A 17305-nucleotide genomic window follows, 5' to 3' on the forward strand; every position below is an offset into this window, starting at 1 on the left:
GATTCCATATATTTGAAAATAACTCTCTTGTTTTGAATAATATGCTAGTTATATTAAGCGTTGCATTTGTCAAATTCCGCAGTAGGTATAAACAAATACAAATATCTTCAAATAAAACTGTTGTATTAGTAGAAATGACAGTAAACTTAGCAAACTGATGAGAAAATATACTCGATATCTGTGCTGAGCAGAAACTCCCGGATAAAGTTAACTTGGAGATATTACTTTTTGTCATTAAAATTTTTATATTCTCAACAAACGCTAATTAAAATTTCGTGCCATGTGCAGATTTTTTTATATGGATTTTTATATGGATATAGTGGACTATTAATGACCAGTTAAGGTAAATGATAAAGCATAATAAATAGGTAAATTAAATCTGGATTAAATAATATTTTCTTAGGCTATGTATACAAATTGTCAGAGATATTGTTTTGTTTGTCGATGAGTCAGCCTAACTTTGTAGTCGGGAGGCTTCAGTATAGCAGATGATATGCCAGTCATGTCAACATCTTCGTACTCCGGGTCTAACGACACATCATAGCTGTTTGAACGAGAAGATGTATAATTAGAATAATATGAACTTATTTACGGTAATTATAATAGATATATCATAAAGTAATATAAATATTTTACAAATAATCTGTAACTTATTTAAATCTAAGCGCTGATAAAATAGATGATGTCACCAAAACATATTTCAAGAATTTGCGGTTTCCATAACTCTGAGAAAATACTAACCGTAGCATTATTGTAGCTAAAAAGACAAAGATATCAGCTTCTGCAATTGGTTTTCCGGTGCATTTACGTTCTCCAATTGAGAATGGTATCACGTGATCCGATTTCACAAATCTTCCGTCTTTGTCCAAATGCCTGTCTGGGCGAAAAGCTTCGACGTCCGGCCCCCAGTACTTCGGATCATGATGGACACTCCACAAATTTGGATGAATGACAACGTCTTTAGGTATCTTATATCCACCAACTTTAGTATCAGAAATGGTTCTGTGGTACAGACTGCCTGGAGCTATTGGGCGCAACCTCATAGTTTCTTGTATAACCGCTTTCAAGAATGGTACTTTTTCTTGACATTTGTAAAGATCCCATATAGCTGAATAGAAACGGTTTGCATAGCATCAACTACAAAGCATTCTTCGATAGCTCAGAATATTTAGTATACTATAATTTTCTATTGCGTCATGCGGCTTGTCCAAACCTGCCGATATTATGCGATTGGTTGCGACTGCATTTTTTGACAATTTGACATTATAATGAATGTTTTTTATTTAATCAGTGACTTGGAATCTATCGGCGTTGTTTACGCCCCAATTTGCAGAAATTTCATGCGCTCTCATGGAAGTGAACAAATAATTTTTCGAAACAATTCAAACAATTTATTTCATTTGAAATATATAAAAATTTCCGAAAAGTATACTAGGGTATGAATTCCAGAATAAATTTGCCATACATTCATAACCTTTCATGCCTTCTTCAATTTCATGTTGAACTTCTCTCATCATATCTGGATGTTTCGAAAGGAATAAAACGACCCACATCAATTGGTTCGCCACAGTCGCTGAACCGGCTGATATCATGTCCATAAAGATTAGCGCAAGTGATTCCAGATCGCCTTGATCGGGTTCAGGATATTCTAAACATTGAACACTGTATTTGCATCACATAATTATGCCTGTTTTTTCTTGAGAGTTTTTTTCGCTTAGAAACGAATATAATTGAAACCAAACTACAATACCCAAATAACTACAAAATTTATAGAGTTGTGACTTATTCGGAAATGCTGGCAGGATTCACCTAATAGAGACTGGGTGTGTGGAAGGACACATTTAATCAAATGTTTGAATAAGCAATCATTATTATGAGTTACTTGCTTGCGTATTTTACTTCTGTAGTTGCATTCAAATACAAAAAGGACATTTGAACTATTTTTTTCTTACCATACGTTATAAACATGTCGCAAAAAATTTACATAAAAAATAGAAATGATGTTTGATGTAAAGTAAATTGAAAATCAACCAGATAATTAATATACTGTACCGTTTCCCACCTTCAAAAAAGAAACAAGTCAGGTCCTTCATGTGGGAACGTTTTTCTTGTCGATGTTCTTCTATCAGAGCAATAATCCTGTTTACAATTTTTGATCTGCGGGCGCTTTCATCAGCCAGAAAACTGTTTATTACATTTTAAGTAACTATTAACTAGTATTATCTTTACCTAAGAACTAATAAACTATTTTGGAAATCCCATGTAGCTCTTTGTAACTGATTAGAATGCGTTAGAATTAGAAATGTTGTGTCAAAGATTAATAGGTACTATCAAAGTATGTGAACCAAGATTGCGGACACCGGAACGTAGTATGTGTACCCGTTTAAGGTTAGGCCATAATTTTAAGGTACAAATACTGCGGGAGTCACTTGGTTAGTCCCCGAACTCATAATAGAACTAAAATGAGGAAAATTGGAATAAAATAAAATGGCCTTACCCTAACCTGGTACACACCACGTTCCGGTGTCCGCCATCTTGGTTCACATATTTCGGAAACGAACGATAATCGTGCTCACTCATATTGTGAGTCGATGCCCCATGCGCAGTTATCAATCAAAGTCGATTATAGTAATATTCGAGTAGTTACTTGTATGGCAGATGCATGATCCTGAGGTCCAGCGGGATACGTGAACTATCTCTTCGACTTAGTGCTAAATCGATTTATACCCTAATTCATTAGAATTGGTTCATGCACATGTATATATGCATATTTATGAATCACTTGTCTATAGCTTCACGTTAGTCCCTCACTTACCTGGAAAATGGGGGGAAATACGACAGTGACGGAGCGAACCATAATATGGAGAATTTGATATTAGTTAAAGGCGCGTAGATGTCAGATACGAGCTTTTGCAATTCCATTTTCTTCTTTGACAAAAATCCTTTGTTCATACAACTCTGAATAACAAGTCGTGTGTTGGTTAGATATTGTCAAAACGCTGTAATTAGAGTCGTTTCTTGTCACAAAATGCAAATTTTTGTATTGTGATGTGGTAAATCGCCTTGCGTTACAATATTACATAATGCACTACAGAATAAGGGCAGTTTACACATATTTTTAGAATCAGGTTAGAAATGCTTAGGTGGACCTGAGGATTTTTTTTCTGTGAAAATAACTCGATACGTTTCTCCCGGCGGATATGCAATACCATACGGGCTAGCTACTCACTTAATTCGGAAACGTCATCGATATTACAAAAATGAAACGTGAAATACGCAATATATATATATAATGCTAATTGCCAGATAGTTTATACCTTGATTTATTAAGCAAAATTTAATTAAATTCACATTTTTCTAGCCAAGAAAATATTTTTACTAGACGGTGACGCCCAGGTTCTAATATGATGATTTTCGTATTCATCAGTAGTATCCCATAAATGGTCGCTATAGTAAAAAAAGCACAAATTATACATTTGACTAAAAATTACTTTTATTCCGGTCTCTAAAAATGTTTACAATAATATATATATATGCTTAGTACTTACAAGAAAAACAACCTGGGCCATACGATACAGTAAATAATCTCCCAATGCTACAGACTCTCCGTTTTCAATAAAATCATTCAAATCTTCAGACAAAAATTTATCTGCTTGTTCACAAATTATTTGGGGAAGATCTAAAAGAATTTGTAAGCTACTTGAAAACCTGAAAGTTTGAAAAATTTCTAAAGCAATTCTTGTTTATTTGTGTTGGTATAAGTTGCCTGCATGGATTTATATCAGGTAACCTATAGATAAATTAGCACCAAAGTAAGCAGAAGTCAATTTTGTATTGTTATGATTACAAGAGCTATACTAACTTACCTGGCATCACTGATGCTACTGATTTGACCAAGAATGGTTTCCACTTTTTCCATGAATCTCCATACTGGATAAAGAACAGGCCCCGATTATCTCGTATGGCTTCGAATAATGGACCGGTAATACGACCAGACATCTCGCTTTTATTTGTTAACAATCCTTCTTTTATTGCATCGTACCTGTGAGATTTGCATATGATCTATTATTACCTTATTATAAAGATAAAATACTGCTCAAATATTCGATAAAAAATTAGCTAGAATTCATCTATCTTTTATCGTCATGACGAGTTCTAGAATTAGTATTTAAGATTTCAAGGCAGCTTACTTCATTGAATCTTTTGAGTAAGTTAAAAGTATGAGACGAAATACTAAATCTACGCCGCAAATTTTATATATATATTTGAAAATTTATATTTCGTGACTAACCCTACAGAAACAAATGAACGCCGAGATTAAGATGGCCAATTGTCAATTTATATACTGTATATCTTACTATCTACCGTCAAAGCATAGCCTACCCATTTAAAACAACGCAATCTTGGTTGAACATTTTGTATCGAAATATATTTCCATAATGCTGGTTTGCCCAATTCAGCAAAGTTTTTTCAGCAAACGATGTGAGCTGTAGAGCAGATCCAAACAATGGCCATCCCCATGGCCCAGGCATATTACTGAAATCATTCGTTTCTGACATCTTGATTTATAACTTTCTAGATAATTAAACTACTCAGCTGGAGCTGGAGGTTTCAAACAATGCAACAGATTCAGTTGTGTAAGTCGTGTAACTGGATTTGCTTGACACACGTTAGAATATTATCGATTTGTTGATAGAGCCATGTATCCAACTAAAATTGATCGATATAACGTTGATAAATCAATGCCGGGAGGTTTTAAGAGTTTTAAGTTTTCTACTTTTTCCTAGCTTTTGTGCCCTACGAATTGCATGAAAATTGATGTCTTTATCGAAACTAGAATATACATTATCGAAAAGCCATCACCATGTAATCGAAATATCAATGAACACTTTTACATAAGATTATAAAAAAAACTGAATTAATTTTTTCTGTTTCTCGCAAGCAAAGTAGTTGGAATATAACTCTAACGACAATTTTTCAAAACGTTCCCACAAATCCTCTCCGTGTCCAAAAACTCTCATCCACAACGTGACATGTCGAACAATATTGGCGCCGTTGTTTAGGGAAACTTCTATGCTTCCGCCGTCATCAAATTGCTCGAAATAACCTCTCGAATTTCAAAATTGTCCATAGCCAATTATCTTAATCATATACACAGCGCGTCATTAAATTTCATATTCTATGTTACATGCATGGAAATGGATTGGTGTGACGATTGTGCACAGTGCGCGTGATGACAGATAATGAAAATAGGAGCTACTTGAATTAAACGCGGAAATAACTTTCAGCTTTTGCCAAAGTCCGTGATGAACAATTTACTGCGATAGAAATAATTCGCCCACGAGGAACTTAGCATTAGGAATGAAATGAAAACGCTTCTACAACATGTTGTATATATCAAATTTCATGTCAAACAGAATATAAAAAAGGTAACCCAATTCAATACACATAGCTCACACTAACAATGCGGTAATTCTGTGATTGATATTATGACATAAAACAATTGATAATATATACAAAAATATGGTTGCATCATTGTATTGAGAGTATCGCAGAAAAATCATTTCCTCATAACAATTCTGGTATGTGATCAGAGATGGATCATATTTGCTGCAGTTGAAATGAAATGGAAATATTTCAAAAATTGTTCATTTAAACTTTATCTACGTGCTTCTCGACGTCCAAAATGCTCATATAACATTGCATGCACAACCATTTACACTCATCAATCCATGTTGCGAAGTACACCACAACGTTGTGCACTTTAACATCTTGAATATTATTAAAGTTTCGATATTCACTGCCTCTTTTTGTGTAGTTATTATTTTTGCACAGCTTAGATTACACTCATGTACGGTAATGGTATATATATTCGGTGATTCCAATATTTTTACTGACCTAATACAACAGAGTTCTGGTTCTGTTATATAATCACAACGAGCAGTACCATCTGTTTTACTCTTGCCATAAACTCAGCTGTGGTCCCTGTAGATTGGATTTGGGCAACCGAGCCTACAGTTTGAGTACTAGTCTCAGACATGTGCCAAGAATAAACAGATATACTACTATTGGTATTCACTACTAAAGACGAGGTATATTGGAATAGAGAAGATCACATTGTCATACAACATTATAAAGCTTAAAAATACAAACTATAGGGTTAGGGTTACAGAGATTGAATATTTCCCTGTAATCGTATGGCATCTATTCAGCTCGGAAAGAAACGCAGTGAGATACTCTTGTAATATTTGGCTAATGCCGCTCAGATCAAATTTACACTACAACTGGTCATTTGAAGAAAATAACTAACGCCAAGCATGTTGAACGATATTTAAATTTCGCTTCCATTCACAGACGGATTCCTCGTAGTAAAATATTCTCGGCCCTTTTGCTCTACTGAAGAACGAATCATCACGGGGAGGAATTCCTCTCTGACTGGGAAAAATTGTTCTAACCAAAGACAATATTTTGAAAGATTTTAAATATTCCGTACAAAATGAAAGAACGTAAAACGTGAACAAAAATCCAATTGCCAAATGCTGTCCAAGAAGTCCAAAAGAAAATATCACGCCACGATCCTTACAAATATGAAATTTCTGATGTAACACTTTCTGTCCGTATGACGCGATTCAACTGCGGACTTGTAACCAGAGATTATATAAGGGAAATATTGAATCAGCGTGATCAATTTACGAATTTAAACTACCAATAGAAAATAGACGATTGCAGAATGATAATGGGGTATCACGGGAAACCACCAGTACAGTGAAAATTTAAAAGCTTCCAGTGGAAGACTAGTTTGAAGAGACACCAAGTCAAATCGGAGATCTGGTATATCTTATAACCGATGAACATAAAGGCTGTTCTAGAGATCATTATCTAGAAACCGCTGTTGACCAACGATGGGTGCTCAGTGCGTAAATTCGTTGTATAAAAACTGAGTGCGGCTTCTTACAAAATTGAACGATGCAAATGTCACAAAGTAGCGCGAATTATTGTTGTACAAAGGAAAATGTTCAACAGGATTCAAGCGACTACGAAGAATTAGACCTTGAACAACAACCATATGTCAGTGAACCACTGGAGGAAGAGCCCACACTTGTTCCCGATGAGTCAACAGATCTCGTACATCTTACTATGATGATATACATGAAGAAATCAACAAACACAATGATTTGGAGGTCATACATTGAAATCTAAAATCAGCAGTATACTGCCAGAGTCTACCGATGGAAATAAAATAAAAATCCACCTCGAAGATCAATCAGAACAAGAAAAAACCGTCTTGTTTGGAAGGTTTCATACTTAGTTAGAGTGTCTCAGATTATAGGATCCAGAACAATACCAGATCGAGACACCTAGATGTGGGCAGTCTACCCACACTAGCAGTTAGGTGTATATACATGGTATATTGTGTAATATATCAAATTGCGTTATTTGTTTATAGATAAGAAAGAAAGTGGTGACGCCAGATTATTAGTGTTTGCCTTAGATTTCTCAACGTGATTTCTCCAGTTCAGTGGTAAACATTTTAATCAACCTGCTCATGTGTGATGGCGATCTGAATATCATCACGTTCTCTGGCTTTGTAGTATCCGAGCTATACAAATAAATACAACTAGAGCGCGCTTCGCTCTCGTTCTGTGGGATTAACTGAAGACTTTGGTAAAATCTCTTCAGTGGTAGTTATCGCGTTTTTAGGAGATCAGTCAAAAACAATTGCTTTCACTTAGATCAATTGTGTAATTGCCCAAACAACCACATTTTTCGAACAACTAGATCCACATCAGGCTATAAATTCCTAACTTGAATATAATTGTATCCAGAAAGTTTCAAATGTATTAGTGCAGATGATCAGTCTGTCGTTGTTTACGTTTATATTGTTTGCCACACAGGACTTTTGTGTTGTATTCGGGGCGAAGGATCGTCGCAGGATATAGTAGGTAACATTCGTCCTCTTGAAATTTGGACCTAACTTAGATAAATACACGACTATGACCTCACATTTTAATTTTTTCAATGAGGCATAATTTCCCAACATTTAGAGCTTCAAAAGATTAGGTTCAATTTATACGTACTGTAAATCAATGATATAGGCCAGGGGTGTGCAACCTTTTTCGCAGGCGGGCCAAATATCAATAACCGGGTTAAACCGCGGGCCGCACCTACATTTCACACAGGCTTTCTATTAGTTGCAGCACAAAATGGTGTCTTTTTGTTATTGATCTCATGGTCCTTACAGAAATGATGAGTTAAAACGCATTAAGTTCTTAGAACTGTAATTTAAAGATATATATTGTTGCACCCAATTTAAACGAATTCAGTGAGAAATTTGCTGCTGGATTCTTTTCCCGACTACTTTTATCCAAATTTGCTTAAATGGAAGTGCTAGCAATTCGATGCGACGCCCATTTTAGAACAAAAATATATTATCGAAAAGTGCTATGTTTGAAGCCATGACTTTTTCAAATGTGGGAAGTAACTTGATTGAGAAGTTTCCAGTAAAATGCGCCAAGTTTCATTTCCAAATAATTTGCTGTCAAATCTTATTCTAGATTCGATTTAGACAACATCAACTGATAGGCTGGAACCAAAACTCATTTAGCTATTTTATCTTTTAATATTAAAATTTTTCAAACTGCTATTCAGTTGCCGCCGCGGGCCGCACAATTTTCCCTTGCGGGCCGCATTTGGCCCGCGGGCCGCACTTTGCACACCCCTGATATAGGCTATAAACACTAATAAAATCTATATGCACACATATATTTCTTTTTCAACTTAAAACTTAACGACTACCTTGAAGTACTGCATAGTCAGCAAATAGTCAATTAGCCTATCATCCAACCCTACACTGCCGGATGGCATATATATAATATGGTTAATGCCTAGTCCAACTCTAAAAGGTATTATTGGTCTTTCACAGTTAATGTTCTATAGTAGAGTCATATTCATATATTTCACGAAAATAGGACTCCAGCTTCGCTGAGAATGCCAGTTCTGCCAATAGCATCAATTTCAAAATCGCCAGTCAGGCGCATTTGCGTTGAAAAAAATAACATTTTTTGCATTGAGGGTGGCCTAAGCAGTAATAATTAGAAGTGTGACGTCATCAAAATTGTCAATTGAAGCGTTGAACTTGATAATTCTGTAAATACAATCGTGAATTTTAGAGTAACCATTCTTGCTATAATAGTGGTTTTGTTGTTGTTCTGTTGGAAAATAACACAAGAAAACATTGAAATAAAAATTAATTAATTCGGAAGAATTATTAACCCTCTACTAGACACTAAATCTCGCAAGTTCAAGGTTGTTCAATAGAAATTTTGGAATTTTTGTTAAGAAAAAAATATTATTAGAGTGTATTTTAAACATATATTGCTGAATAGAACTCTAGTTATTCTAGAGAGAATATGCAAAAAGTACTTTTATAATAATATCACAGAAAACTAAACAAGAATAGCGAGACATGAAAGTGAGTGGACAACAGGAGAAAATTTCAAGAATTCGGAATTATTCAAGATTGTTTGAAACTGCGTTATCCACGCCTCGTTTTATCGGACAGAAAATCCGTTAGGTCTATTGTGGAAGAAACAGTTGTAGGAGATAGGATATGCCAATCTGGTCACTAGATGGAACACCTATTCTTTACAATGGGATATTCCCAAAGTTTATGATAAGAAGAGGTACAAGCCGGTAGGCGCTCTGTATGGGTTTCCGCCAATGTGGGGGCAAAACAGTTGCAGGAGATAGGATATGCCATATGTCGTCACAAAGCATCACTTCGGACTTCAGGAGAAACGCGCATTACTAGGATGATAGCATGACCAACGTGAGGAATTTCAATAAAATCGGTCCAACCGTTAAGACGCTCCAGCTAAACAGACAGACAAGTCGGTAGGCGCCCAAGATCTTCTTTGATAGTTGAGGCCCGCACCAAAGCTCCCGGTTATCGTCTAGTAATATAGTAGTGCTTTTATTTACCGTAAGTCTCCGCAACGGCAAATTACGATGGACACATTGAAATGAAGATGAAAAGAAATTTTGAATACTCGCATTGGCCACGGATTGAAACAGAAAAATAATTATCCGCTGAAAAGGCTATTATTTTAACGAGTGGCGTAATCGCGGCGCCTGTTTTAGATGCCGTTGTACGGGAATTTTTGATCCCCATTTTTAGAATCTCCCTTTATTTGAAAATCTTGGCTACTCCCCTGTGCTTGGTCACAATCGGAACACACGATAAGAAAATAAATAATTACAGCAATGGATAGTTGTAAAATATTTACAGTCAAAAAGACGTGTTTGATCCTCGACGTGATGTGTGTACTTCTTCATGTCGGCACTGATCAAAATCCTTTCATGCATGTTAAGATTTATTGCTGCCGCGCACAAGACTATCTTCAATTAATAAAATTATAAAACAAGAGAGCTATGCTCAAATATATGGACACGTTTACCGATTCCAAGAAAAGCACCAACATTAAAAGGCATCAGTTACAACAGTGACTGCAAGCCCAGCTGTTACGAGACAGTTACAAGTTAGTTCAGTGTCACCGAGCTGTGTTACGGCACCGTAACTGCCCTATCTTTAGAAGTTCCTGTCTTATGACAGCGTGAATTGAAATTGCAAGATGGTCCGACTCACAACTGTAGTAACACCAACGATCCGAGTCACTACAGTAATATAACACCAAGTACGGCACTATTCACCATTCCTCAAATCTTAGCAAAGCAACGATTTCGTTACGAACCACAGACGTTCGATGGCACGTGATCAAAGGAACATGAAGAGGAGTGCCAGCATACACGTCACAAGGTGTCGCTAATTTTTATTCTGACATATAAAAAACGAATCAAATAAAGTCCACAGGAATTTTTGAAATAAGTAAAAGTAATAGCCTTCTGGCAAAAAATCAATCTTCACCCACTGAAAATTTCAAAACAATTGGTCCAGTATTCGAAGAGAAAAGCGATTTTTTAATTATGATGTTTACGAAAAACAACAACAACAATATAATATTGAAACGATCGTTATGTCCATTACGTGTCCAATGACTGTACAATTATTTTAATCGAAACGTGGAAGATGGCAAAATATTTTGTGCGCAATAATTATTATTCTTATAAACACTGAAAACGGCATTCGAAGGTCGTGATATTCAAATTGGACAACCCCAAGGCTTGAAGGACCCTACTAAAAAGGTAGGTATCACAGGTATCAGTCACTAAAAAGGTAGGTATCAAAGGTATCAGTGACCAAAAAGGTAGGTATCAGTGATTAAAAAGGTAGGTATCAGCAGTAGATGATTAAAAAGGTAGGTATCAGTAGTAGATGACTAAAAAAGTAGGTAGGCTATCGGTAGTAGATAACTAAAAAGGTAAGATCAGTAGTAGATGACTAAAAAGGTAGGTATCAGTGTCAAAAAAGGTAGGTATCAGCAGTAGCTGACTAAAAAGGTAGACATCAGTAGTAGATGATTGCTGTTTGGCAATTTGGAATTAATTCGGCTTCTACACGACGAACAATCTACATTCAGAGCCGAATGAATTCCAAATTCTCTGTTAAAGAGGCGCTGAATTTGCCATACTGATTTTTATGCATCTTGCCAAACAGCAATTTTGCACCCTATTTCTTGGGTTAATCTCCTTGTCATTCTGTGGTTGTCCCATACTTAATCTGCTGTTCATGATCGCATGTCGTATACTTAGCTTGTTATTATTTAATTAGTGATGGGACACGCGATGTCGCTATTGAGTCAGAGCGAAGAAATCAAAACCGATTGTGTGCGTAACAATGCCATGTCTGCGATGTGGAGCGCTTAGGTTTTTTGGTTACACGCCGCTAGATCGATGAGTCGGCGATCTCCGATCGCTATATAGTTTATAATTTTATATTGTCTCGGTCCCTTCTGAAAGCTTGATCACCATCATCAAAGAAATTTGACGCATTCCTAGATCCTTCTTTGCAAAACTCTTTCTTTCTTCAGGAAACTACACCCTGCGATAGGAAAAGTCTAATTAATAAATTTGATGCCAACAAAGCAGTAGGACCGGATAGTATTCTGATCAGGCTTATTAATATTGCAAAATCAATTTTAGCTCCAACAGCCACAAAAATTATCAACCAAAGTTTTAGGGAAGGCATTAATCCGGAAATATTTAAATTAGTAAAAGCAGTACCGATTCACAAAAAGGCACAATATTTTACCCTGATAATTATCGACCTTTTTTTCTCCCTTATCGGTTTGCCAAAATTTATGGAAATTTTGCAGTCTACTTTAACAAACGAAATATGCTGAATGAATCCCAATGTGGTTTCCAAAATGACTACTCAACCGAACTCGCAGTGACAAAATTGCGAGAAAAAATATTTTAAAACTTGTCAAATGGCAGAGTTACTCTTGCTGTATTTTTAAGCTTGGCCGAAGCTTTTGACACTGTGAACCTAAAAAAATTTGCTTTGTAAAATGTCTCATTATGGAATCCGAGGTTTACCCCTCAAATTAATACACTCCTATCTAAGTGAGAGACAACAGTACATTGAATGCATCGATTGCATTTCTTCGCTCGAATATATAACATGTGGTGTTCTACAGGGGAGCACTCTTGGACCGCTTCTATTTTTAATATCAATGACTTACCAGCAAGAACTATCTTGGGCCCGATTCTTTTTGCAGACCATACCGCGCTCATTGATTCTGCTACATGCTGTGAAGAACTGCAGATTTCGATCAATAAAAAATTGAGATGGTCAACCTATGGCTAAAAAGCAATAAATTATCTTTAAACCTTTAAAGAAAAATTCATGGTTCTTGGTCCCAGGCAAATATCTTGGCAGTTTCATCTCCAACTTGACACCAAAAAAATGAGAAGAACAAAATGAATCAAGTATTTGGGTATATTCCTCGATGAGACCTTGTCATGGAAGCCTCGATACTTCCGTAGTATGTTAACCAAGATGACGGACACCGGAACGTAGTATGTATACCAGGTTAGGGTTGGGCCATAATTTCAGGTACAAATACTACGATAGTCATCTAGCTAGTCCCCAAACTCGTGATAGAACTAAAATAAAGAAAATTGGAGTGAAATTATGGCATAACCCTAACTTGGATCCGTTGCCCCCATCTAGGTGCACATACTACGGAAGCGCCGAAGCCTCATATTGAGCACTTGTGTAAAAAGGTTTCACAATCACTCGGAATATTGTATAAATTACGTAGAATCCTCGGTATTGATGCATCAAAAATTGTATATTCTAGTCTTATATACACTCATCTGAAATATGGAACTGTCAATTGGGTAGGAGCTAATAAAACTACACTAAAACCACTTTTATACAAGCAGTGTGGGGTATTTCAACTGAAAATTGCCAAACTTATGTATCGATTTGAAAATCATATGCTACCCTAGTCATGCCACAATTAGTGTTACAGAAAAGACTTATTTCATGCCTCGATGCTCATTTTCATTAATAAAAGAATCGCTCGAAACAGAAGGCATACTAATTTGGGAAACAATACTTGCTTTGTTACCGGCTGGGAATACCGGGTGTCGAAGGCTTTTCTTATTTGCAGTACCATAATAATAATGGTATGTGTTACTTGATCATTTCAATTATTTTTGTTAGCAATAAAATTGAAATAGACTAAATCAGCTCACAATTGCTATGCTTGTCCCACATTTGACTTGCTTCCGCACACTTATATTGCGTGCTTGTTTTGCACTAATTCTGCTAGACTGAAATTTGTCCTGCATGTTGCGCACTTGTTCTGCCTTTCTCTTATTTGTCCAGCTTGTCTCACATTTGTCCTGGTGGCAACACACTGGTCCTGTTTAACCCATAATTGCTCTGTTTTTCCCACACTCATTCTGATTGTCTCACACACGTTCTGATTCTATGAAACTTGTTTTGCTTGTCTCACAATTGCTCTGCTTGTCCCACATTTGTCTCTCTTTTACCACACTTGTATTGCTTGTCTTATATTTGTCGTTCTTATCTCAATCATGTTCAGCTTTTCTCACACTTTCTCGACTTGTTCCACATTTGATATTCTCCACCATATTTGTATTGCTAGTATCAGAGTTGTCTTACTGGTCCCACTTTTGCCTTGCTCGGGTAACACATATCTGGCTTAGCTCACACTTGTTTTGATTGTCCCACACATGTCCTGCTTGCATCACACTCATCTTATTTGTTCCATGCTTGACCTGATTTTCCCATACTTGTCGTGATAGTCCACATGTAATGAATGCTCTTCTCAAAATTGTCCCGATTGTCCCATACTTAATCTGCTGTTCATGATTGTATCAAACTTGTCTTGCTTGTCCGACAGTTGCTCTTCTCGCCCCACATTTGTCTCGATTCTACCACACTTGCATTGCTTGTCAAATAGTTGTCTTGCTATGTCAATCATGTCCTGCTTGTATCACACTTTTCCTGCGTGCATCACACTTGCTCTGCTTGTCCCACATTTGACTTGCTTTGCCACACTTGTATTGCTTGTGCCATATTCCTACTCTTTGTCCCACAGTTTCCCGCTCGTTTCACACTAGTTCTGCTTGACTGACACTTGTCTTGCTCAAGCGCACTTGTAATGTTTGTCTCTTATTTGTCCAGCTTGGCTCACGCTTGCCCCACACACTTCCTGATTGAATCAAACTTGTGCCTATCCCACAATTGTTCGTCTTGTCCCACATGTGTCTCGCTATTACTTCACTTGCATTGCTTGGTATATAATTTTTTTGCTCATGTTAATCATGTCCTGATTGTATCACACTTTTCCTAATTGTATCACACTTGCTCTGCATGTCCCACATTTGACTTGCTTCACCGCACTTGATTGTCCCATACTTATCCTGTTTATCTCACAATTTTCCCGCTTGTTTCACACCAGTCCTGCTTGACTGACACTTGTCCTCCATGTTGCGCACTTGTTCTGCTGGCAACACTCTGATTCTGATTGACCAATACTTGTCCTGCACATCCCACACTTATCCCGATAGTCCCACACTTGTAATGCTTTTCTATCACGCGTTCTAATTGCATGGAACGTGTCTTTCTTGTCTCACAATTGCTCTGCTTATCCCACATTTGTCTTGTTTTAATCACACTTGTATTGCTTGTCATATAGATGTCGTTCTTATGTTAATCATGTCCTGCTTGTATCACACTTTTCCTGCTTGTCTCACAGTACCTCTTCTTGTCCCACATTTGACATGCTTCGCCACACTTGTATTGCTTGTACCATATTCCCTGTTAGTCCTACAATTTCCCCGCGTGTTTCACACTAGTTGTGCTTGACTTGCACTTGTCTTGAAGGTTGCGTACGTGTTCTGTTTGTCTCTTATTTGTCCACCTTGGCTTACACTTGTCCGGCTTGTCCCACACATGTCCTGATTGAATCAATCTTGTCATGCTTGTGTCACACTTGTCATACTGTGAACACTCTGGTCCTGTTTGACCTATACTTGTCCTGTACTTCCCACACCTATTCCGATAGTGCCACACTTGTAATGCGTGTCTTTTACTCGCCCACTTATTCTATACTTATTCTGCTTGTCTCACACATGTCCTGACAACGAAGAGACAACGAACGACCCCTTAGCTGTGATTTTGTAACTTTACATTTTCCGTTTTTACTACATAGGCCTACATTTGAAGCTATCCCATCTGCCTTCATTGACCATATTGTCATCGAGAGTTCATTCGCATATTCTCTGTCCAAATATCGGGTTCAGTTCGAAAAATAGAAAGGAATTGACGTTAACGATATGGTACAAATAATTCGTATTTGAACTAATTACTATTGGTTTTACATACGATACGTTTGCTAACAATGTTAGCGTGAAATAACGCATTCACCTTCAGTAAGTAGGCTATCGCTGCGCTACACAGAAACAACAGTAACACGAACATGTTCGTGTAGTATGCTGGATGGCTGAACGCAAAAGCGGGACTTTTGGCTGATTTGGCGGGACAAGACGCTAAAAAGCGGGACTGTCCCGCCTAAGTCGTGACGTATGGTAAGCCTATGCATAGAGTAGGGGAAAGTGGGGAAGGTTGGGACACTTTTTTTATTTTTCATATTTTGAGCCCTTTATTCTGCACATTCATATGACTTTGCGGGATTAATGCAGAGAGGGGTAAATGTAGTTTTTATTCAGCGACTACGAAATTCCCTTGCGACACACATTTTACCACCAAAATGCTTTGAGAAACGTTTGTCAAGTGTCCCACTGTACCCCACTTGTGGGGCACATTCGGACAGACCCGGGGGCACAATGGGTCATTCTGTTAAAATTCAACGGAGTATGCCCTTATAAATAGGCAATCAATCAGCATAATCGTCTAAAGAACAGGGAGACCTCAAATTTGAAGATTTAAGATTTTTAAAATCATGTTCAACCGAAATTTTTTCAGATATTTCACCAAAAAATTCGCTTACAAATTAAATTATTTTCTAATCCGAATCTAAATCTGGAAATATTTTTGATTCTCGAATATATTTCATATTGGACCATGAGTCGAAAGATACCATAATGTTACATAAAAATATAACGCATCTCTAGGTCTCTAAGCACTTGTTGTATCAAACACTGTCGAATTGTGCCATGTAGGGCATGTCCCACTGAACCCCGGTCCATTGTTCCCCATAATCAACAAATATCTTCAGATCATGGCGAAATTCGGAAGGCACATCCACTCGCTAACGTTATAAATATTTCACAGTGGACTATAGCTGAAAGATATCAGACGGTGGTTTGTCACGTTGAAAAGGCTAAGTTAGAAAAAGAAAAAACTGGAACGGTGAAATTTTAGTTTCTTCAACCCCCCAAAACCAATTCCACCTCATAGCTTGCGTCGCTCTACCCGTCTGCTGTCCGTTTGCGGTGACGTTGTAACTCACCGAAGGGCGGAAACATCAAACCGCGGACCGGATTCCGAATATAGTATTAGTGTGAGAGCTGATTTTCCACTGTGCCCCATGTCCCAACGTGCCCCACCTTCCCCTATAGTACCTTTGTGATTAAATTTTGAATAAAAACTTGATAGAAACACCGTGATATCCCGTTTGTCTCACACTTGTCCAGCTTCTATCAGTTTCGTCCCACTTGTTAGGACCAACGCATGCCCTGCTTGCATCACACTTGACTTGTTTGTTTCACACTATTTGGCTTATCGAACACACGTCTTGATTATATCACACTTGCCATATAATTATCCTGGTGACCGTACATTTGAACCCATGTACATTTGAACCCATGCGTATATCCACGGGTTCAATCTATATGTGGGTGCTAA

General features: G+C 37.1%; 1 protein-coding gene across 1 annotated transcript; it reads right to left on the minus strand.

The window, feature by feature from the left end:
* LOC120346215 (cytochrome P450 2C44-like) lies at positions 1-4623 on the minus strand. Its single transcript, XM_039415913.2, has 8 exons — positions 4384-4623; positions 3867-4042; positions 3549-3679; positions 2816-2958; positions 2063-2184; positions 1466-1648; positions 742-1108; positions 1-544 (listed from the first exon to the last, which is right to left on the minus strand). The coding sequence occupies exons 1-8, from the start codon at positions 4557-4559 to the stop codon at positions 421-423; spliced, it is 1422 nt and encodes a 473-aa protein (XP_039271847.2). The 5' UTR covers positions 4560-4623; the 3' UTR covers positions 1-420.
* Between the last annotated feature and the right edge of the window lie 12682 nt (positions 4624-17305).

The sequence above is a fragment of the Styela clava genome, chromosome 8 (genome assembly GCF_964204865.1).
Source record: "Styela clava chromosome 8, kaStyClav1.hap1.2, whole genome shotgun sequence".
Lineage (NCBI taxonomy): Eukaryota > Metazoa > Chordata > Ascidiacea > Stolidobranchia > Styelidae > Styela > Styela clava.

Bases quoted from the DNA above. Each gene is read 5' to 3' on its own strand.
- LOC120346215 (XM_039415913.2), bottom strand. From the start codon at position 4,559: ATGTCAGAAACGAATGATTTCAGTAATATGCCTGGGCCATGGGGATGG. The intron at 1,649-2,062 runs GTGGGAAACGGT...TTCAATGTTTAG, and splicing joins GACTTGTTTCTTTTTTGAAG to AATATCCTGAACCCGATCAA. The intron at 1,109-1,465 runs GTATGGCAAATT...GTTTCTATTCAG, and splicing joins AGGCATGAAAGGTTATGAAT to CTATATGGGATCTTTACAAA.